General features: G+C 45.9%; 1 protein-coding gene across 6 annotated transcripts in view; it reads right to left on the reverse strand.

Moving 5' to 3' along the window:
* The window catches only part of LOC137571282 (adhesion G protein-coupled receptor F5-like), a 299,361-nt gene that overhangs the window by 85,117 nt on the left and 189,175 nt on the right, over positions 1–25,069 (reverse strand). For all 6 annotated transcript variants that reach the window (XM_068280195.1, XM_068280196.1, XM_068280194.1 and 3 more), the window contains 3 exons: positions 12,712–12,849; positions 9,022–9,180; positions 3,448–3,551 (listed from right to left, as the gene is read on the reverse strand). In XM_068280195.1, coding sequence (XP_068136296.1) covers positions 3,448–3,551; positions 9,022–9,180; positions 12,712–12,849 — 401 coding nt within the window. The remainder of the gene's footprint in view (positions 1–3,447; positions 3,552–9,021; positions 9,181–12,711; positions 12,850–25,069) is intronic.

Consider the following 25,069-nt stretch of genomic DNA (forward strand, 5'->3'; position numbering starts at 1 on the left):
CCCCCAATCTATTTGCAGGGGTGCCCGCTGCTCCCCGCTGGCTGCCGCTGAATTTGTTTTGTTGGGGGCCTCATGATTTGTTGGGGGCTTCATGATTGCTGAATTTGTCTTGTTGGGAGCCTTACGATTGCTGAATTTGTAATGTTGGGGGCCTCATGATTGCTTAATTTGTCTTGTTGGGGGCCTCATGATTTGTTGGGGGCTTCATGATTGCTGAATTTGTCTTGTTGGGAGCCTTACGATTGCTGAATTTGTAATGTTGGGGGCCTCATGATTACTGAATTTGTCTTGATAGGGGCCTCACGATTGCTGAATTTGTCTTGATGGGGGGCTTCATGATTGCTGAATTTGGTTTGTTGGGGGTCACATGATTGCTAACTGCGAGACTATGGGAAAAGCTGAATCATCATCTTATGAGACAATAGCATTAAAGAGAACCCGAGGTGGGGATCGTACAAAGAAATCTATACACAGAGGCTAGGTTTGGCTATAGTGCCCAGCCTCTGTTGCTAGTCGAATCCCCGCTAAGTCCCCCATGTGCTCCGCTCTCCCCCATAAATTACAGCCGCGCTGGCAACACGCAGCGTGTCGCAGCGGGCTGTATTTACCTCACTAGTGTCACTCATGGCGCTCCCACGCCTCCTGCAGAGCGCCGGTCCCTGCCCACGTCCCTTCCCTCGCCGCTGATTGGAGGGAAGGGACGCAGGCGGGGACCAGCGCTCTGCAGGAGGCGGGGGGGAGCGGGGTGAGTGACATTAGTAAGGTATACAATGCCCGAGAGCGCGGCCGTAATTTTATGTTGGAGAGCGGAGGGCAGGGGGCACTTAGGGGGGATTCAACTAGCAACAGAGGCTGGGCAGTATAGCCAGACCCAGCCTCTGTGTATAGATTTCTTTCTACGATCCCCACCTCGGGTTCTCTTTAAACCTACTTCTTTAGCTTTTTAAAACAGAAGATAAAACTGGGAGGTTCTAAAAAAATGAATACATTTTTCAGGAATAGGATGGATGAAATTGTTTATCTTCACAGTTTATTTTCAACTTGAATTTTCTATAATGTTCATGTATGAGTTAAAACGTTTGTACAGTATTTAGTTTAAATTGCTGTTGCCAAGTGACTTTTGGGTTGCAGTTTGGGCACCTGGCCTCCAAAAGGTTCGCCACCACTGTCCTAATCTAATGTCCCACCATTGCTAAGTTCATGTAAATTTGTCTCCACCCGTGACCACACCCATATTCTGGTCCATGGCCGCACGCAGTATGTACAGTATAAGCTGTTCTCTAGTGCCTGCCCTGCACTGTGTGCTGATCTACCTCCAGTGTGTACAGTGTAAGGTGTTACTCTGTGCCTTTACTGATTGTAAACCAGCTATAGTGTATGCTGATCCCTGCTACTTTCAGTATGTACAGTATTAGCTGTAAAGCCTGGTACACACATACAATTTTGATTAGCCAATTTTAGCCCTGTTCATCAAATTCATTGTCTGTTGGCCCACTTACTGCTTAGGGGTGGTAAAATTGGTCAGTGATTGACCAATCAAAATTGTATGTGCGTATACATCTTTGATCTATGCCTATAATGATTGTAAATTATCTAAATAAAGAACAGGGGGCTCCATCCAATATTTCGATGGGCAGGCCCGTTATCTGTAGCTTACACCGCTGCTAAGTTCATGTACATTTGGCCCCACCCAAGGCCACACCCACTCACTGCATGGCCATGCCCATTTTTTTGGAGCATTGCACTGTGCACGGCGCATATACCCCCCGCCTAGTGCCCACAGGTGCCCCCGATCTCCAAGCACCCTAGGAATGCCCCTGCATAGCTCTAAGGAACCTGACTGAGAGTTCTCTCTCTGCAAGAAATAGACTCTTACCCACATGAGCAGCAGAATCAATTTCTTGTAACTGAGAGCCAATATCTGCAAACCACAAGCTCTGTGTATGCTGATTGTGTTTCAGCATGGCATGCAGTATGTACATTTTGTACAGGAAAACTACCAGTGTTTTCCCCCAAAATAAGACATCCTCTGAAAATAAGCCCTAGCACAAGACAGTGCCTTATTTTGGGGGAAACATGGTAGATCTGCTCTTGAATCTCATACTCCCAGAACAAACAGATCAATCCAAAATGATGTTAAAAGGTACATTTCACTGCAATGGGTACATTCAAAAGGTGGAATGCATTGTTTAGGGTTTAGGTAGCCATACATCAGGCGATTTGGCGGCCGATCAACCATCCGTTTCGATTATTATAATCGAATCAGATGAAAATCGTTGCCGCCAAGTGCATGGCTGACCGACAATGCGACCAATTTCGGGCCAAATTGGTCGCATTAGTCGATCGTGCATGCTGCAAGATGCAGGTCCAACTTGCTCGATCAGGTGCGCGGCGGTAACGGCGAGCAATATCGGGATGAGCAAAAAAAGTGACGAAACCCCCAGCTCTATCCCCCCTAATGTTAAATGTTTTCTCCGGTGCTCAGTGCAAGTTATACATTACCTGTCCATGGCTGTGGCAGATGCGGCGTCACAAGGCCGATTCTGGATCAATTTCAGCATGAAGTTGATCAGGAATCAGACTGTGGTGTATGGGCAGCCGACAGATCTTTCTTTACTTTGTATCGGAACTTCGGAGCGTGGGAGTTCTTCTGGATGGGAGTAGACACTAGCAGGGGCGTAACAATAGACCTTGCAAGGGATGCAGCTGCAGGGGGGCCCAGAAGCCGCAGGGGCCCCGTCCTGAGAGGCTGACAACTAAGGGCAAGGAGAGAAAAAACATTCGGCTCTCTGCACAATTGTTATAATGACTGCATCTGCTCAGCCACTGATAAGGAATCATACAGAGTTTTGCAGTTAAAGATTTGTAGATTTGTTTTGGTGGGAGGGGGGCCACATCCAAAGTCTCGCAGGGGGGCCCAGTAATTTCTAGTTACGCCCCTGGACACTAGACAGTAAACGTTGCCTCCTATCCAGGCTAGAAATAGAAAGGCAGTGGCATGATGCACAGCAAGAAGTTGGGGGGTACTTTATAGTTTTCCCGGGGAGTGCCATGATGATTTCTTAGAATTCTTCTCTGATATTTGTTGCAATCCAAAGAAACACAATAATAATTCCTATTTTTGTATAGCACTTTTCTCCTGTCAGACTCAAAGCGCTTGCGAGGCAGCCACTAGAGTGCACTCAGTGGGCAGTAGCATTGTTGGGGAGTCTTGCCCAAAGAACGCCTTACTTACAACTCCTTAGGTGCTGGCTTACTGAATAAGAATAGCAGAGGTTTGAACCCTGGTCTACAGTCAGAGGCAGAGCCCATAACCCAAACTCTTTCCAACCACCCTCTGCCTCTGAGCAATAATTAACAAACAAACCAAAATGCATTGCTCAGAATTCCTTAGCCCAAACAAAAAGCAATCCCATACCTATTTATGTCATTTTTTTAAGCATTTACCTGTGCTTCCAGAGACGATGATAAAGTTTTGTAGGCTTGCGATGCACTGTTTAAATAGTCACTTGTAAAGTCCCTCTGAAGCTTCATGCTTAGGTCTAGGTTAACTATAGAGAAAGAAACAAAGAAGGATGTTGTGTTTTAGGAAGGTACCAGTAATACGTCAATTCTTAAAGTGACACCCATGCTAACCTAGGCTAGAAATAAAAAACACATATATAAGTAGATAAATACTAGGTCTGCTTACATAACACATGTATTGCACGGTCCACGGTATGATTACTGTGAATTTTATAAAGGAAAAATAGAGAATCCTATTCTAGACAGTTTCCATCTTGGTTAACTTTGACCTCCTGACATCATTTCCTCACTACCTTTTTTTTTCTCCTCTTGCTAATTGTGTATTCGTTACCTGTCCTCCTCTCAGAGTCTTCAGACACTCCCACTGAGGTCTATACTGGCAAGTGCACTGTCTTACTGTATGTCATTAGAAGGAGGGTGAAATAAAAGGAAGAGGAAGAATATATTGTAGATAAAAAGACCCCCCCAGCATGCAACTTGTTGGCAATGGCAATTAAGGGCCAGTGCTCCTAAGGTAGGTATGTGATAACTCCAAACAGCAGAAAAAGTTTTGAAAGTTTTGAATGCAGGATTAGCATCTTTATTACTTAATACACTCAGACCAGTTGCTGTTGAAATTTGATTTTTATGGTGACCATCCCGCTTTTAATAAAAAATAATTGCCAACCCCACTGTGCACCACCTCCTCTGCCACCCCCCATGCAAGCGCATTAGGAGGCTTTGGGAGGCGTTTTAGGTATGTAGATACCACTAAATGATGACACATTTAGGGACGTATCACCATATTGTCTTGAATGATATTCATTATGCATACATTCGAAAAAGGCGCCTGTTTGAAATGGCGCAGGATAGAGTATCGGTACATTTACTGATATTCTACTACTTCTTTCAAATGGCAAAATATTGTTAATATTTACTGATATTCTACCTTGACCTACCTTCTCCCCACTCTCACACAGAAACCTCTGCCGATGGAGCCTAACTCTTAAGCTCCCCCTGGTGGTGCCTAACACTTAACCTCCCCCTGGTGGTGCCTAACTATTAATCTCCCCCTGGTGGTGCCTAACTCTTATCCTCCCCTTGGTGGTGCCTAACTCTTATCCTCCCCCTGGTGATGCCTAATTCTTATCCTCCCCCTGGTGATGACTAACTCTTAACCTCCCCCTGGTGGTGCCTAACTCTTATCTTTCCCCTGGTGGTGCCTAAGACTTAACCTCCTACCCCTGGTGGTGCCTAACTCTTAACCTCCCCCTGGTGGTGCCTAACACTCAATCCCCCCTAGTGGTGCCTAACACTAAGGCCGGGTTTCCACTGCTGCGAATCCGGGCCAATTTCCCGCCCACGAATTCGGATGGATTTCAGCAGCCTATAGAAGTCTATGAGAGTCATCCGAATTCGTGGCCAAGGAAAAATCTGAGGCCCTGCAGCATAATTTTGTGCGTAGCTGTCCGAATCCCATAGCCGCGCATAGCACGGCTAGAGGGATTCGGCTGCGAGAGGCAGCAGCTGTGCCGGCATCGCGTCTCGCAAGACGCATGCCGCCGCACAAAGGAAACCTAGCCTTAAAGGGAACCAGAGACGAAGCACCCTTGTGTATTTTACCATGTATATCAGTAAGAACATTAGAGAAAACACTTACCATGCTCTCTGTTTCACCCTCACTGCTAAAAGTGTCTGTTATCAGCAGTCACAAGAATCCCAGACTGAGCAATTAAATCTGGCTTTGCTGGGAATGATTATTGCTGAGTCATTATAGCAAAGCCACAAGGGGGCAGGCTTGGGCTTGAAATAACACCACAGAAGACAGACTTAGCTATAATCTTTCTGTAGCAAAGCTAGACGGAGCAGCCTGACTTCTCAGTCGGGGGTTCTTATCAGAGGTGATTACAGTCAGATTACACAGAGAACAATGAAACAAAGGGCAGATTAGGTGTTTACTGTCATGTTCCCACTGATTTATAAGGTAAAATACAAGAGGGTGCTTCATCTCTGGTTCTCTTTAACCTCCACCCTAGTGGTGCCGTACATTTAACCTCCCCCTGGTGGTGGCTTACACATAACCTCCCCTCTGATGGGGAGGTTGGAGTTTGAACGCCGCTCTAGGAAGTAATTTGCATGCTGCGCAAGCTATAACGTCTCCGTCTGCTGCCTATGCTATGGTCAAGCCCCTGATGAGTCATTGTGATGAAACCGGTTGTGCGGAGCTTAAGGCGGCAGACGAGGAGACGCTGGATGAGCGGCGGTGAGGACGTCCTGGTTTCATTTTATATGCGCAATTGTTTTTATGAAATGTGAATGCACTTTTTATGGTCCATATTGGCAAATAAATATAGAGTTACGCTATGGGAGCCATCTGTTAGTTTTTTTCAGAAAGCCATGACTTTTGGAGATTGTGGAGTTGGTTGATATGAGAAGAGCACTGTATGGTGGTCCTTCATTGGTCAGCAAATCATTGCGGTGAGCCTGCATTTCTTTGATTTGAGGTTGTGGGAGCAATCACTACTGGCAGTGGGATGCACAGATGTGTACACACTTTTGCATTTTTGAGGAAGTGGTGTTGAGAATACAGTGTTTGTACTGGATTACACTATATGTTGTATACTGTTTTTCTTCTGAGGAATATATGAAAGAAAGCCTGGATGGTGGGAGCCGAGACAGATTAAAACTGAGCCTTTATGCTGATCTGTGGTCAAATCAGCCATTTCATCTGGTGAGCCTGCATTTTATCTGATTTGAGCACTGTTCACAGAGAGGGTTGCACAAGAGGGTGCTGGTGAAGTGGACGAGCCCTAAACTTGATTACGCTATGTTTTGTTCCTTTCTCGAATTACTGTATGTATAGGAAGAAGGGAGATTGAGAGATTCATCTGAAAAGCCTGTTCTGCTGATCTGTCATTGAATCTGCCACTAAACGCTGGTGAGAGTATTTATTCCATCAGTTATTGGATTGAACTGCTGAAGAAACTGTGGAGCTGTTTATTTGGGACTATTTTCTTGGGACACTTATTGGGACTGCTGGGGAGTGAGCGCTGTACGGACTACTGTGTACATATAGCTTTAAAGGAGGTGATACCCCCCATTCTGTATAACGATCTGTCCAATAGTAAGAAAACAATAATAATATCATCAGGAGATACTAAGGAGGAGCGCTCATACCACTTTATTCTATATGTTTGTACTCCGTTTACACTAACAACATGCAGTCAGAGTAGGAGGAAAAGTGAGAGGAAAGGTGAAGAGGTCAACATTAGGGAACAGCAGCTTGTTGTGCTGTGTGAGGAGTCTGACAGTGAGTGAGGAGGGTAGCAGGAGAGCAGCAGTGTGTCATGTGACTTGCACAGCAGAAGGGAGGAGGTGGCACTGCTGTCCTGACTGAGGAGGAAAGGAGCGGCAGAGGATGAGTAGCTTGTCTGTTACAGACTCACAGCCAGTGTGCTATTGTGTTGAGCTGCAGCATGTCATGTGAGAACATTAAGTGAAGCAGAGTTAAATCTCAGGTGCTGTGCGATCAATCAAAATCGTGTGTTTGTGTGTGTGCATGGGGGGGGGGGGAGTTTTATGGCCTGTATTTAATTATTAGTGAGAGTTATACCCAGACCCAGATTTACATCACAGGAGCCTACAGGCACAGATGTTCTGGCACCTTAGACTCCGCCCTCCATGAACCTACAAACCCCCTCCGAACCACACCAAAGGTGTGCTGGCTGCCCCAGCTGTGACTTCTCCCTTACTTCCCTTGCCCATTATAGGTAGCTACAGGTGCCCCTAGGTATTGGGTAGCCAGAGGTACCCTCAGTATTAGGTAGCTAGAGGTGCCCCCCCCCCCCCCACTAAAGGTAGATCTCGTAAGTGGAGTGCGAAAAGCAGGTTGAGTAAGATCTCATTTACACTCTGCATAGGGAAGGAGGGAGGGCGGCACTTGGGGAGGGGAGTGAGCCGCCTTTTCATCATCAGGTGCCTGTAGGCACGAGCCTACAGTGCCTTATGGTAAATCTGGCCATGGTTATACTATAGCCTCACTCAAGTTAGACTACAGAGAAAGTGTCATTTACAGCCCTGCACTGTGAACCCTTACAAGAGAAAAAGGAACACAACCTAGCTCTGTATGCGACTGGGACTGTACCTACACACGTTTATATCACTGTGTCAAGCTGTCAGTTCAGGTATCCTTTAAAGGGTACTTGAGGAGATGTGACATGAGCTAGACGTATGTACAGTGCCGAGCATACAAATAACTAGGCTGTGTTCCTTTTCCTCTTTCTCTGCCTGAATGAGTTAAACATTCAGATAAGCAAGTGACAGCTTCTCTACAGCCAGGACCTAGTCAGGCTAAATCATAACCCTCACTGATAAGGAATTACAGCCGTAAAACTCTGGCCTGGCCGAGAACAGCATCTGAGTGCAGGGGATAGATAAAAAGGTCAAAAATTCTTGTATTTTAGCTCTGGGACACTAAAAGGCTTTGTGAGAGACTGCGTCTTTCAGCTGATACAATAAAACATTAACCTACTTTTTCAGCTTTTAAATAAAAAATAAAACTGGGGTTAACCAAAGGCCCCCCCCCCCCCCCCCCCCCCGTCATTTTCAGGAGTAGGAGAAAGATAAAATTGTTTATCACATCAGTTTATTTTCAGGTCAAGTTTGCTTTAAATACCAAAACCTAATATAAAGAATATCAAAATAAGAACACGAGCAAGATATTGTTTTTTTTTTTGGTAAAAATCAAAACTAACTTTGATTGCAGTAAGCTGTAAAACTTATTGGGACAAATTGAACTAAAATGAGTATTTTAAGACCTTTCTGGTTGCTTGTATCTCACTGACTGGTTGGAAACACCACTTTTTCTACTGAAAATGTGTTTAACATACTCTTAATGTTATTTCTATTATTCTATTATTTAAATTGATATATTTCTTATTTTTAAATGTTAAAATTAAGGAGAACTAAGGATGATATTATAGAGGACCAGTGTGGTCTGAATGGTAAAACTTCGTCTTTTGCTTCTATTCTGGTATCAGTGACTAGAGAAGTGGTGGGGCGTGATTAGGGGTGTGACATGGGCGTGGTTAGGGGTGTGGCATGGGCTGTGTCTAAAAGTGTCGCTCTTTCCTATCTCAAAAAGTTGGGAGGTGCGATGATGTTGTAACGTTGTATCCTATTTGTCTCAATAAAGTACGTTGAGAGTAAAACACATTTCTAGAAACCCTATAGATGTAACTACAAGGGGCTCAGGATAGTGGGGGAGGGGACAACAACTAACTGTGTTTCCTCTCATTCTCCAGATCACTTATTGTTCTCTGATGGACACACCCTTGTCATATGACTCTTGGCAGATGTGGCAACAGGCTGTGAGCGTCACCAAAGGTGATGGGACCCTTGGGATCCCATAAAAGTTTTCTGGAGGGGGGGGGCATGATTTAGATACACCCCTGCTGGTGACCCACAAGTAGCATGTTCTTTGCCCCTGTAATCCCCTCTCTGCATGCTGCTTTTTACCTGTTTTGGGCTGGCAGTACTGAGTAGGAAACTGTGAGGCAGTGATGCAGTTGCAGTTGCTGGGGCTTGTTCCAGGACACGGTGAGGTACAGGCACTTGATGACCAGGTGAACCCATTTTCGCAGGTGCACTGCACGCCACTTCCTGTCTGGTTACACACTGTGCAGAAAGAAAAGTCTTGTTAGGAGAGTACATGAAAGATGAATGCAAAGGCTATTCACTAACAAGCAGTGGCGTAGCTAAGAAGTTGTGGGCCCCGATGCAGGTTTTACATTGGGCCCCCCAAGCACTCTATACATAACAATTGATACGACGCACCAAAACCTGCCAATGGCAACTACAGTGTCAGAGGTGCAAGAAGGGGATGGCAAACAGTTTGTTAATGATTACCACTATTCAAAGTATCTATAGAAGTAAATATTATGATCATAGGACCAATAGAGAACTAATACTATAGTTGAGGGAGGGCCCTTCGGGGCCCCTCAGGCCCAAGGGCCCCGATGCGGTCGCAACCTCTGCAACCCCTATTGCTACGCCCCTGCTAACAAGCCCATGCTGTCCTATGGAGAGGGAATGGGGGATGGAAGGATCAGGAGGTGTCCCGTGGCAGCATGAGCTACAGCAACAGTTGGGTGAGTATTATTCAGCTTGGCGGATCGCTGAAGAGGCGGTTGTATAGATTGTAGTTTTTCTCCTCAAACATGAACAGCTGTTTTAAAGAGAACCTGAACTGAAAATTAAAGTCAAAATAAACATACAGAAGTCATACTTACCTCCTGTGTAGTCTACTACTCAATCTCTTTCTCCTCTCCTGCCTCCTGTTTGTCCACTTTGATCAATTCAATTCTTTGTCCTCCATCTTGAAAATGGCCATTACCCCATAACAGCTTCCTAGTCAGCACACAGTTAACTGTAATATCACCCACTTGAGCCATAGGGAAACATGGACATGACCTTGCACATTCAGTTGTAAATGACAGCTGCTGATATATAACTGACAGCAACTGGTATATTTCAGTTCTGACAAAATATTGTCAGAACTGGAAGTAATCATTGTCAGAAGAAAATGGTGACCTTCTGAGAGGAACTGACGGTGAGGTAAGTATGTAAGATTAATTTGCAGCTACATCATGTGTTTATTTTAAATAATTTTACTCAGTTCAGGTTCCTTTTAAAAATATGAACTATGTACATCACAACATATACATTTTTTTTCCTCTCTCAGGAACACTTTAAAGTGTACCAGAGCTGAAATAAACAAAAAGTTTTATACATATCTGGGGCTTCCTCCAGCCCCATCCGCCCAGATCGCTCCCACACCGCCTTCCTCCGCTGCCCGCAGCTTTGGGAACCGGGACCCGTCACTTCTGCCAGTCGGAGCCAGTCTACACAGGAGAAGTTCACCCTCTACGTATCTCTCCAGCGGCTGCTGGAGAGATATGCAAACATTGCACCTCACCTACGTCAGACTGGCTCCGACTGACGGAAGTGACTGGACCCGGTTCCCAAATCTGCAGGCAACGGAGGACGGCGGCATAGGAGCGATCTGGGCGGATGGGGCTGGAGGAAGCCCCAGGTATGTATAACACTTTTTATTTATTTCAGCTCTGAGTCCCTTTAAGGTGTACCTGAGGCGACATGCGTCATGAAATATAAATGTGCCATATATACAAATAACTAGTCTGTGTTCCTTTTATTCTTTTTCTGTTAAACTTTCAAGTATGCAAGTTCCAGTTACTCTCCAGTGGGACTATAGTATTATCATCACTGATAAGGAATTACAGCCATAAACCTCTTGTCTGAAAGAGAACAGCTGTTGGAAGCGGGGGAAAGATAAAAAGGTCAATACTTCATATACCTTAGCTTCTGGGACACTGAAAGACTGTATCAGTTATATGAGACAATACAACCTTTTATCTATTTTTTTAGCTTTTAAAAGGAAAATAAAACTCTGGAAATCTACCAAAAAAAAAATCAGGAGTAGGAGAGATATCTCATCAGTTTATTTCACCTCTGTTTTCCTTTAAGTGGGGTTGTAACATCTAAAAATTGAAAATAGTTAGTGCCTCAAATATATACAAGTAAACCCCCTTTTTTTCTAAAATAGGTCCTTATATGTCTCCTATTTTTTCTAACCTGATCTGTTTGCCTTTGCTGAACTGTGCCAAACTGTGAAGTGCCAACAGGATGTGAGAAGCCTTTTTTTTCATCTACAGTAACAAGCTTATTGTAACGATCGGTGTAACACAGAGAGAGGATCTGATTACCGGTGATCTGCAGTATCACAGGGAATACAGATATATACCAGATTATAGATGATCTGCAGTATCACCGATAATCAGATATATAAGCTAGCCTCTGGTCACCTGAGAAGTAAGAGTGTTTGGTGCAAACAGTAATATACAGAGGACTGGGCCTCAGAGCAGTAAGGAGTCCTGCACAATTCCTTCTGGACTCTCTCGGGAGGAGGAGTCAGGCTGAGAGAAGGAACGACAGAACGAGAGTGACACTCAAGGGGGAGTGTCACTACCAGGACTGGGAACCGCCTCTAACAGTAAGGTCGGTTTTCGAGGTCGGACAAGCCAGGTCGTAAACACACGGACAGATAAAGTGCAGATTCCGAAGGCAGAGGCGGAGTCTAAAGTATAGGCAGGGTTCGGCAACAGGGTATCAGAAATATTGAGGTACAAAATCAGAAGGCAGATGCAGAGTCTAAGGACGAGCCGGGGTGCGGCAACAGAGTATCAGAATGACAAGGTACAGGATCAGAGTTCAGGAGAATAGTCAGGCAGGCAGAAAGTCATAACAGATAATCACAATCAAACTAGTACTTTAAACTATCAACAGAATCTAACTAAGTGTAGGATTACAGCTCCAGCTGGTCCCAGCACACTTTAGGATCTGACTTAGGTCTGAGTGCTACCACTATGTGATCGCAACGCCAGACAACCAGCAACTGAACAGCCAGCAGCATATATACACAGCTACTCTCCAGCACCTCCCGAAGTACTGGACCAATGAGAGGACTCTGAATTGTCAGCTGACCAGCTTGGTCAGCTGACCTACTTCTGGCTGCCATATAAGTTCTGCCTCTCTGCGTGCACGCACGTCATTCTGAATCTTGGTGGACCACGGGTCCCAGCCACACCATCACCGCTCTGCGGTGTATCCGCGACAGGGCCATGCGCGCTAACCGCCGCGTCAGACGCGGCGGTTTCTCCGCGTTCCGCCATGCCCTTCACGGAAGCAGCCGCCTCACGCTGAGAAGAGGCGGCTGCTTCCCTGCGATTCCTCACACTTATCTCAAAATACAAATAACAAACTTCCCATTTCAGATACGATAAGGACACTATGATCAGAAGGTAATTGTAAACTATTCAAAGGGAGGATGGATTCAGAGGATTGTAAGCCCGTTATCTAGGTGATGTTTGTTGTGGGAGAGACAGTAGGCTGTAAAATAAGCAGTAAATAAGCAGTAATAGGCAATACATTAACACTGAGTAAATAAACACTTGGCATCACAGAAAAACAGTAAAGATGGAAACCCACTGAAATATTACTTTCTTTTTATCTCTTAAATCTGATATTGAACACTAAAATCATCAGGAGAGTTAAGCTAAATAAATAATTTCTTATTGGGTGATTTCATTCAATCGGAGTTTCATCCCACTTAAACTTAGTATAACTTACTGGTGGTTACGTTGACGCTGGTAACATTGAAGTCTGCACTGCTCAGAGAAGTGATGTTGTTCTGTATAAAGTCCCGTATCATTTTTGCATATGCTGGGTCAGGAAAACTGATTTCGATGTCCAGAATGTACACTGATGCTGAAACAAGAGTACACAAAAAACACAAGGCAAATTTAACAAAGTGTTCACAGGCGAGAGAAGACCTAACAGCATAGGTTACATTTCCAGCCAAAAAATAAATAAATCATCATTCATCTAGCAATCCACAGTTACATCAATACTTTTTATGGTCATCTAGCCATAGTTTTGCATGCATTACTACAAGTGCCCTGTAGGTGGCGATGTCCTACTAGAGAAATGTTACTACCTTACAGTACTCAGAAAACTGGAAGTTGAAAATGATCACTTTTTTAAACATCTATTTTACTGAATCACGCCCTCAATGTAATTACATTCCTCACTCTGTGAAGGTGTCCATTAACGGTACAGTGATCAAAACCGACTGGAAGGCAATTGTCGATTGTTCTCATTAATGGAACAATTTAAGGTTTTACATTCTGATGCGTAAAATCCAACTTTATGATAGATATTTTTTTCCTTTTCTACACATATCGCAGTTTTCTATACAATTCGATCATAAAAATTGTGTCAAAAGATCGAATCTGAAGAAAAAAATTGCACCGTTAATGGTTATACCTGTTGTTCATGTACGCTGTTTTCCTGCATGTGTATGAATATATACGTTTGAGATTTTTCATCCATCATGCCCTATCTAATCAGGGATGGTCGTAGTCAGCCAACTTCGCTACACTGGAACTACGTGTAGTTTTACGCAATTACACTTTGCCAAATTACGGCTTCTTCGCTTCGTATGCATTTCGTAGACTATGCGTTAAAATACACAATTACGCATAGTGCGAAGCGTTGTGTATGCGGATGCTTATAACTGTATGCATAAAATGTTATGCATTCATTTCTCTATAAATGCTTATACCGGGAACTCTTGCGTACCTTCCCCTTTCCAATGCGTAAATTTGTAAGCATACAATCGCACGTGGAAAATTAGACACGAGTAACGCATTCGTAGTTCACTACGCAATACACATGTTAACTACGCATAGTGGGCGTAAGCTACACATAGCTATACTTCGCTACGCGTAAATTTGTAAGCTTAGTTTTGAAACTTTACCTACGAACTACGACGCGTAAATTCGCACTCGCGTAGTTTCTGCTCATCCCTGTATCTAATGACGCTTCCTGGAGTTCTAATTGTAATTGTAATTGTTGTAATTAGTATTTTACTTTGTATTTTTATTACAATAAATTTAGAAGGATGCAGCAAGTGGGAATAACAGCAAAATCATGCTCAAGAACCAAGTGCCTCAAAGTAAGAGCTTGATGTGAATTGTGAGTAATGCAATAAGTGGGTATGCTCTTTCGTATTTTGCCAATTTCCGATCGGAAAACGCAAATTGGCAGAATCAGTAATCGGCATTAGCGAAAATCAGAATTTTCCACAGAATCAAATATTAGCATTTCTGTCCATCCCTATCAATATGTATTGGATCCCAGGTGTCATCACTGTATGCAGGTAATGAGCTGAGATTAGGAGCACCCTCTGTAAGGGAGGGCGCCTAATCAGGGCTGTGGAGTCGGAGTTGGAGTCAGAGTCATGGGCAATTTTGGGCACCTGGAGTAGGAGTTGGGGTCGGAGTTGTGGTTTCGTAAACGGAGGAGTCGGAGTCGGATGATTTTTGTACAAAATCCACAGCCCTGTTAAGTATTAGACTAAGGAGTCGAGGAGTCGGAGCCATTTTGGGTACCCGGAGTTGGAGTCGTGGTTTCATAAGCCGAGGAGTCGGAGTTGGAGTCGGAAGATTTTTGTACCGACTCCACAGCCCTGCGCCTAATACCAGTTTGTTAAAGGACCTGTATAAAGTACACCTGTCCACAGATTCCAAACTAGCCACCATGGCGAAGACCAAAGAGCTGTCCAGGAATGTCAGGGACAAGCTTGTAGATCTGCACAGGGCTGGACTGGGCTACAAGACTATCACCAAGCAGCTTGATGAGAAGGTGACAGTTGACACGCTAATTTCCAAGTGGAAGAAACCCAAAATAACTGTCAATCTTCCTCGGTTTGAGTTTCCATGCAAAATCTAACCTCGTGAAGTTGCAATGATCATTGGGGCAGTTATGAGCCACCCAGAATGACACGGGGGAGAACTGGTCAATTATCTCAGGGCAGATGTGACCATGGTCACCAAGAAAACAATTGGTAACATACTATGCCGTAAACTATGGCGTAACTACAAATCATGGGGGCCCCCAGAAAAACTTTGATGGGCCCCCTGACATTTGAACCCCACCTAACCTTTGTGATCACCCCGCCTACACTTTGTGACTGGGGGTCCATCTTGCAAGAGTCATAAAAAAGTGTGGCCATCCTATTCTACACACTCATAACAAGTGTACCCACAAAAACACCTGATCTGAAGAACGGTTATTACTTGAGGCCCCCCACAGCTCTGGCCCCCCCTATAGTTTTGGGGGCTGCTCCCCTCTAGTTACGCCCCTGACCGTGAAGGACTCATATCTTGCAGAGCCCACAAGGTCCCCCTGCTGAAGACAGCACATGTACAGTACAGGTCCATCCGGATCATTCAGATATGCATTGGCAAACTATCATGCTTTGCCTAGATGAAGGTACAACATCGATAAATAAAAACCTAATTGCAGTAGTCATGAGACCAGGAAGACACAGGGAAGATTATACAGTATTCTCGGTGGTTAAGGTGCGGCTGCCCTCATTGTTTACTGATCTGTATATCCACAAGCTGCTGTCTTACTCATCCTTTAACCTGAACATTTTGACATTGCAAGGGTTATATTTGAAAACTGATTAATAAAAAAAACCCCATGTAATAGATTTCTTAATATTATGTCTTGTCTCGATTTAAAAGAAACCTTTACATTTTTCTCAAATAGATCTTTGGCAGGACGGGGGGTATCTATGGCTGAATTGTGCTGAAACCCCTCCCACAGTGTGATGTCATGACCATGGTCCTAGCAGTTTCCTGTCTGTGAACCTCATTGGGAAATAACAGCTTTTTCCAAATGCCAAGCAACACCTCGTACCTCCAGCGGACCTTCAAACCCTAGTTTATGCCTTCATCACATCAAGGCTGGACTACTATAAAGTTCTCTATATAGACCTTCCAAACAAAGATCTGCACCGCCTACAATTAGTACAGAATGCCGCTGCAAGGCTGTTAACAAGCCAACCCCGCGATTGCCACATAACACCAACCCTTCGCTCACTCCACTGGCTACCGATAAAATAGAGAATTCTATGTAAGATTGGCTTATTGACATTCAAATCCTTGCACAATCCGGGCCCTGGATACCTGAAGGACTTGTCGCAACTGCATCACAGCCCCCACAATCTTAGATCAAAAGAATCTAATAACTTGGTCACCCCCAGAGTCCACCTCAAAACCTGGAGACCTAGCCATCTGTCATGCTGCCCCTACACTTTGGAACTCCCTACATAACCCAATCAGGACATCTCCATTCCTGGAAGCATTTAAAGAGTGTCTGAAGCCTAAAAAATACCTCTTTTTACTAGGCAGTCCTGTTCAGCAATAAGGCCATAGCTGAAACGCTGCATTCCTGCAGCACAACGATCAATTAATACCCCCGAAATCAACGGGGCAAAATTTGGGGCTGCTTCCGGGTGGAGGCAGAGCTTTGTGCAGTAGCTCTGCCTCTGCTTGCGTCAATCACCGTGGATCTCCGCCCCTCTCAGTCTTCGTTCACTGAGAGGGGCGGAGAGAGGCAGAGATCAGCGGAGATTGACGCGACTGGAGGCAGAGCTACAGCGCTAAGCTCTGCCTCCCCCGGGCAGAAAAATCCACAACCTGGAAAGTCATGGAATTTTGCCCCAGGATTTTGGGGGTATTGATTGATCGTTTTGCTGTGGGGATGCTGCGTTTCAGCTATAGCCTTATTGCTGAACAGTACTGCCTAGTAAAAAGAGGTATTTTTTAGGCTTCAGACTCTTTAAGTCTAAACTGAAAAGCCACCTGTTTAGTCTGGCATTTATGAACACCTGACTGTTTCCTCTGTAACAGTCCAGCCTGCACCCCTGTATTGATCTGAGACATAACTATGCGCCTTGAGTACTATGGGAGAAAAGTGCTTTACAAATGTTATTGTATTGTATCTCCCTCTGTGCATATGTATGTCTATTAAAATGAAACCCAACCTTTTAGCCTATCACATTGTTAGTGGGTGTGGTTATAGATAATGGCAGTTGGCGCTGTCTTTTTTTTTTTTCTTCATGTCTGCCAGTAGTAAAGATGATTAGGTGCAGGCTGATTGTGGAATGGATCAAACAACATAAACAAATTACAAGGAGAATATCAATCATTTCTTGATCTCGCTGCTATTTTTTAAATTCTCACTTTGCAATGTATTGAATTTTGCTCTGCTTGTGGTTAGTTGCTCTCCTGAACGTATGGAGGGAGAATTGAAGAAAGGTGGCCACCATAGAGTATTTTCTTTGGTTATGTTTATACATCGAGATGTTTCCAAACACATATTTCTCATTGCAGTGTTGGGAAATCCGATTCTCAGCTGCATCCATCATTAGCAATATCGTACTTTTCACCCTAAAATAAAGCAGATCCCAGCTGAGGCTTCTGGCCGATGTTCCTCCCATCAGGGGTGATGAGATTAATCTGTGTTTTTGCAGAGTTTAGCTTTGAGGAGTGTGAACTGATTGGAGTGTTTTATGAGCGGGTTATGCCCTCTTTGCTGCCAGGAGGGCGAGCTGTTGTTAGCAACAACCCAAACACTGTGCCCACCAATCTCACTTCATCATCTCATGCCAAACTTTTCCAGAAGGTAATATCTTTTTACAGTTTTCACAGCATCAAAAGCTGAATCCTCACTACTGGAAATTTATCAACGCATTACCGACAGTTTTTTATTCTTAATCTGTTCTAGCCAGCAGGGAGAACAGTTCTGTATGATAATAAGAACCTTCTTAAAGGGAACCTAAACTGAGAAGGATATGGATTTTTCCTTTTAAAATAATACCAGTTGCCTGACTCTCCTGCTGATCCTGTGTCCAGAGCCGGGACAAGGTCCTTCAGCACCCAAGGCTGAGACACCAAAGTGCGCCCCCCCCCCCCCATCCCTCCCACCCCAGCCATCACACACTGATTGCTAGTAGACTAATAGGTGCCCCAGGGCCCCCAACCTCCCCAGCACCTTAATCTCTAGTTATATGGCTTGCAGTCACTGCCATGTATCCCCTTTTCTTATTTCTTTCTACTTCAAACACTATTGTGAATGACAGCTGAGTGAGTTGTGCACCCCCTCATACACTGCGCCCTGAGGCTGGAGCCTCTCCAGCCCCTGCCTCGGCCCGGCCCTGCCTGTGTCTCTAATACTTTCAGCCACAGCCCCTGAACAGGCATGCCGATCAGCTGCACTGACTGAAGTCAGACTGGATTAGCTGCATATCTAAAAGAAAATGGAGTGCTCCATCGTGCATTACCAAAGTGTGATTTATTGGCCTTAATTGATGTGGTGCATAGTGCATAGCGCATATATTCAAATTCTGTGCGTGAACTAATGTCCAGTGTCCTAATAAAGTTTTTTTCGATTCTTCTAGTTTAGCTCCTGTAGCCATGACTACGGCTGCAGGAGCATACATAATGAGCGTGTAGTGCGTATAAGCATCATCTGACGAAGGCGCAGAGCGCTAAAACGCGTCATGACGTCATACGCACGCTAACCACCAGCCACGCCCACTCCCACAGCGAGACGGCTTCCCCAGTTTCCGAATATCGCGCTACTAGCCACAGTGCGTTGTTGCCTACCCGCATGCGAGTGAAGCGGTGAATGCGAGTGAAGCGAATTGTCATTCTGCATCTTGTGAGTATAACTTTTAATTTTCAAATAAATCACACTTTGGTAATGCACGATGGAGCGCTCCATTTTCCTTTTAGATTTTCTCTTCCCTGCCATTCACATTCGGAGCAGCACAGTGCATTGGGACAAAGGAGTGTAAGGATCTGTTAAGGAACTGCAATCTTTGGGCAGGAGCGCAAGGTTTTCGATTTTTTTCTGGATTAGCTGCATGCTTGTCTCAGGTCTGACTGTGATTCAGCCACTACTGCAACCAAAGAGATCAGCAGGACGCCAGGCAACTGGTATTGTTTAAAAGGAAACATCCATATTCCTCTCAGTTCCCTTTAAATACTAGGAAATAGTGGCAATTTACCATGAATTTCTAGAGCTGCACTACATTTTAGAAAAGTGCAGCTCTACCTCTAAACTGTTGCAGATTAAGAAGTGCTTAATAGCAGTTCTACAGAAAGTGCAGCAGTGCAGGCTAGACATGATTTGTGAGGTGCTCCCCAACCCGCCCCCTGCTGAATTCCTCCTCAGAGCCTGCCGAAAGCAGATGTATTGGTTACCTCAGCAACAGCAATTGCCTTCACACACTGCACTGTCTGAGAGACCTTCCTAGCTCCTTCTATTTTACAACAGTTTTAGAAGGAATCTGCACTATATAATGATTTCTTAGGATGTCTGAGACAGTTCTGCATGGATTTCTAAAAACCTACTAATATTTTGTCTCAGACACTCCTGACAAATGTCCCCCACTGTGGCAATGTAGGAAGATGGATACAGTGATGTCTCTCCACGACGAGTGCTCCCTGATACATCTTCCTGTCGGCGGGTATGAATGACATCACGTGATGTTACACGACGAGTGCGAATGAGACTTCGAGCGATTGCGGTACTTTGCGCAGATTCGTCATGGATCTTAACTGCCCGTAGTTCCAGGACATAGATTCTACATCCTAATTGGTGGTCCTGTAAGTTTTACAACATAGAATCTACGTCCTGCATTAAAAACCGCAGCCGCATGTGCACGGCCCTGTGAATGATTGTTGCTGGCTAATAGCAACAATCATTCAATAAAGTTGGGGGAAAGCATTTTTTAAAGTACATTTACATGACATGGTTTCAATAAGATAAAAGTGTTTTTTTTTTATCCCAAGTTAAATTTTAACCCCAATCTAGCCTATGAACCCATTATTAACCCCTGCAATACCTATACCTGTTTATAACCTTTTAATGACTACCGCCTGTATCTATTGGATGTGATCGCTTGGGCGATATATATCACTATATTGGGCGATATATATCACTAAGATGGCTTAAAGAGACTCTGTAACAATTTTTTCAGCCTTTGTTCTTCTATCCTCTAAGTTCCTATGCCTGTTCTAATCTGCTCTGGCTTACTGCAGTCTTTCCTAACTGCACTGTCTCTGTAATAAATCAATGTATCTTTCCTCTGTCCTGTTTGTCGGGCTAAAGCTTGATTGTGTGGAATGTGCAGGGCTGCTTGTGATTGGTAGAAGCGATACACACCCTCTGCAGGCCCCCTGCATACTATGAATGACTCATACACTATGCTTAGCTGAGCCTATTAGAAGCTGGTTAGTTTGTTTGTAAACACTGGATAAAACTGTTAATTACAAGCCAGGATTGCAGCAGAGAGTGGCAGAAACAGCACAGAGGGGCACAGGAGAAAATAATGAATAGAATGGTATGCTTTTTAGTGTAAGAATATTAGAGTACAGATTCTCTTTAAGTAATTTAAAAGTTACAGCTGCATCACAGCTAAAGGGTCAAAAATGCCAGGAACCTTGAGGGGTGAAAACTAGTGTTGGGCGAACAGTGTTCGCCACTGTTCGGGTTCTGCAGAACATCACCCTGTTCGGGTGATGTTCGAGTTCGGCCGAACACCTGACGGTGCTCGGCCAAACCGTTCGGCCATATGGCCGAACTAAGAGCGCATGGCCGAACGTTCCCCGAACGTTCGGCTAGCGCTGTGATTGGCCGAACGGGTCACGTGGTTCGGACCCGAACGCGCTCTGATTGGCCGAACTGTCACGTGGTTCGGGTAAATAAATACCCGAACCACGTCATATCTCCGCCATTTGTCTGTGGGTTTAGCTTTGGGTAGGCAGGCAGGGTAGTTCGCGCTCCAGCCACGCTAGCCAGGGTCCCCCCAGTCATTGTGTGTCACTGCTGGGAACAGTAGTACACCGCTCGTTCAGCCACACTATATAGCATTCTGTGTACTGTTCTGTGTCTGCTGGGAACAGTGGTACACCGCTCGTTCAGCCACACTATATAGCATTCTGTGTACTGTTCTGTGTCTGCTGGGAACAGTGGTACACCGCTCGTTCAGCCACACTATATAGCATTCTGTGTACTGTTCTGTGTCTGCTGGGAACAGTAGTACACCGCTCGTTCAGCCACACTATATAGCATTCTGTGTACTGTTCTGTGTCTGCTGGGAACAGTAGTACACCGCTCGTTCAGCCACACTATATAGCATTCTGTGTACTGTTCTGTGTCTGCTGGGAACAGTAGTACACCGCTCGTTCAGCCACACTATATAGCATTCTGTGTACTGTTCTGTGTCTGCTGGGAATAGTGGTACACCGCTCGTTCAGCCACACTATATAGCATTCTGTGTACTGTTCTGTGTCTGCTGGGAACAGTAGTACACCGCTCGTTCAGCCACACTATATAGCATTCTGTGTACTGTTCTGTGTCTGCTGGGAACAGTAGTACACCGCTCGTTCAGCCACACTATATAGCATTCTGTGTACTGTTCTGTGTCTGCTGGGAACAGTAGTACACCGCTCGTTCAGCCACACTATATAGCATTCTGTGTACTGTTCTGTGTCTGCTGGGAACAGTAGTACACCGCTCGTTCAGCCACACTATATAGCATTCTGTGTACTGTTCTGTGTCTGCTGGGAATAGTGGTACACCGCTCGTTCAGCCACACTATATAGCATTCTGTGTACTGTTCTGTGTCTGCTGGGAACAGTAGTACACCGCTCGTTCAGCCACACTATATAGCATTCTGTGTACTGTTCTGTGTCTGCTGGGAACAGTAGTACACCGCTCGTTCAGCCACACTATATAGCATTCTGTGTACTGTTCTGTGTCTGCTGGGAATAGTGGTACACCGCTCGTTCAGCCACACTATATAGCATTCTGTGTACTGTTCTGTGTCTGCTGGGAACAGTGGTACACCGCTCGTTCAGCCACACTATATAGCATTCTGTGTACTGTTCTGTGTCTGCTGGGAACAGTGGTACACCGCTCGTTCAGCCACACTATATAGCATTCTGTGTACTGTTCTGTGTCTGCTGGGAACAGTAGTACACCGCTCGTTCAGCCACACTATATAGCATTCTGTGTACTGTTCTGTGTCTGCTGGGAACAGTAGTACACCGCTCGTTCAGCCACACTATATAGCATTCTGTGTACTGTTCTGTGTCTGCTGGGAACAGTAGTACACCGCTCGTTCAGCCACACTATATAGCATTCTGTGTACTGTTCTGTGTCTGCTGGGAATAGTGGTACACCGCTCGTTCAGCCACACTATATAGCATTCTGTGTACTGTTCTGTGTCTGCTGGGAATAGTGGTACACCGCTCGTTCGCCACTGTATAGCATTGTGCTCTGTGTCGCTGCTGGGAATAGTGGTACACCGCTCACCCGTCACTGTATAGCATTGTGCTCTGTGTCGCTGCTGGGAATAGTGGTACACCGCTCACCCGTCACTGTATAGCATTGTGCTCTGTGTCGCTGCTGGGAATAGTGGTACTGTATAGCATTTCTGTACTGCCACTGTACTGCTGCCAGTCAGCGTGTACTGTAAGGATAAGTGAAATGAGGAAGAAATCCGGTGAAAGAGGGAGGGGCAAGGGAAGAGGTGTTTCCCCTGACGGTTCACGTACAGGCCACAGGGGAGCACCCAAGAAAACCCACTCAATACCGCCCATGTTGTCCAGGACAACAACCCTCACAAATCCAAAAGAACAGGACCAGATAATTACTTGGATGACCTCTCAAGCGTCCAGCAGTGGGTTAAGCAGCACCAGCACATCACGCACGAGGTCCGAGTCCTCAGCCAGTTACAAGGAGCCAGTGGGCACAAAGCTGACACAACCGGCAGCGACACCACGCACACAACTGCCAGATAACCAGTCCGATGAATTACCTCAGGACACAATGGGGTATTCGCAGGAGCTATTCCCAGCCCAACAAACTTCCACCTTTCAAAGGTCAATGGAGGAACAGCCAGAAATGTTGTGCCTGGATTCACAACCGTTAACTGTGGGAAATGCACCGCGCACTGAAATACAAGGCGAGTCCGAAGAGGACTCGGAAACCCAAATCCCAGAGCAATTTGGGCAGGAGGGGTTGCAATTGCAGGAGGTCGGCCGACAAGATCTGGAAGACGACGTTGGAGTGTGCTGCGCAGAGGTTGTTGTGGGGAGCTCTACTCCACGGCGGTGGCCCACAATGACATATGACGAGTTTGAGGAGATGGAAGAGGAGGGTATGGACAATGTGGACAGAGACCCAGATTTTGTTTGTGAACGAGAACATCGCCGTCGTAGCAGCAGCACAGATGAGTCTGTTGAAGAACACACTGCTGCACGAGTTCGCCTTGTGCCACAAGGTAGGCGGCGCGCAATTTCAGGCACCACAAGCGTGGAAGTTCAAGTGAGAGGCAAAAGAGGAGCAAACAGAAATCGCCAGCAAGGAGGCAGGTGCTCCAAAGTCTGGGCTTTCTTTGAAGACTGCACTGAGGATGTTACCATGGCGATTTGCAAGGTGTGCAAGACCCGCCTGAGCAGGGGGAAAAATATTAACAACCTCTCCACCACCAGCATGAGCCGTCACATGCTATCCAAACATCCCACTCTTTGGGCAAACGCGTCAGGACAGGGTACCAGAAACAACACTGCCTCCCTTGGGTTCACCAGACTCACCACCAGACCCGCCTCAGCAGCAGCAGTAGCCCAGCCATTGCGTGGTTCACAACATTCACAAACATCAGACGACGCTGACACTGTCACTTTCCGGAGTAGTGCTCTTGAGGTCTCCCAGTGTTCATCAAACACAACAACCAACAGCCCTTCCGTGTGCAGCGCTACGGTTCAGTTGTCTGTGTCGGAGATGTTTGAGCGCAAGAGGAAATTGCCAGCAAATGACCCCCGGGCCGTGGCAGTAACAGCCAGCATAGCCAAGCTTCTGGCCTGCGAAATGCTGCCATATCGATTGGTGGAGACAAACAGCTTCAAGGGCATGATGTCAGTGGCCATCCCACGTTACGTGGTTCCCAGCCGCTACCACTTTGCGCGCTCTGCAGTGCCTGAGTTGCATGAGCACGTGGTCAGCAAAATAACCCGAAGCTTGAAGAATGCCGTTGCCTGCAAGGTTCACCTCACCACTGACACCTGGACGAGTGCGTTCGGCCAGGGTCGATACATCTCCCTTACCGCGCACTGGGTGAACCTTGTGGAGCCTGGCAGCGATTCCTCACCTGCTACGGCACGGGTGTTGCCCACGCCACAAACAGCTGCACCGCCGTCCCTCCCACTGGATAACAGCAGCACCTACCTCTCTGACTCCTTCTCCTCCAACGCATCTCAAAGCTGTACCTCATCCGGAAACGCTAACCCAGCAGCAGTAGGATCGTGGAAGCAGTGCAGCACAGCTGTTGGCATGCGTCAGCAAGCGTTGCTGAAGCTAATCTGCCTTGGGGATAAGCAGCACACAGGGGAGGAAATTTGGAGGGGAATAAAGGAACAGACGGATTTGTGGCTGGCACCGCTGGACCTGAAACCGGGCATGGTTGTGTGTGATAATGGGAGTAATCTCATTCGCGCTTTAAGGTTGGCTAAGCTGACACACATCCCTTGCCTGGCGCACGTGATGAACCTAGTAGTTCAGCGGTTCCTGAGGACATACCCAGGCGTGCCCGATCTGCTGTTGAAGGTGCGTCGAGTGTCCAAACATTGTAGAAATTCCAGTACTGCTTCGGGGGCACTCGCCAAGATGCAGGAGCGCTTCAATCTCCCCCACCATCGCTTGCTGTGTGATGTCCCTACGCGCTGGAATTCTACGCTGCACATGCTAGCCCGCTTTTGCGAGCAGAAGAGTGCAGTGGTCCAGTACATGACGGCGCAGTACCGAGGCGCATCCGGCCAGCTGCCAAGCTTCTGTGGATCCGATTGGGCCAACATGTTGGACCTCTGCCAAGTCCTCCAAAATTTTGAGCAATCCACGTTGCTTGTGAGCAGTGACAACTCTTCAGTCAGCATTACCATACCACTGCTGTGTTTACTGAAGAGGTCGATGTTAAAAATCAAGGAAACAGCTGTCATGATGCAACTGGGGGAATCTGAAGGAGAAAACGATCAGCGTGATGGTACCAACATCAGGCCATCCGCCT

Source organism: Hyperolius riggenbachi, chromosome 4 (genome assembly GCF_040937935.1).
Source record: "Hyperolius riggenbachi isolate aHypRig1 chromosome 4, aHypRig1.pri, whole genome shotgun sequence".
NCBI lineage: Eukaryota > Metazoa > Chordata > Amphibia > Anura > Hyperoliidae > Hyperolius > Hyperolius riggenbachi.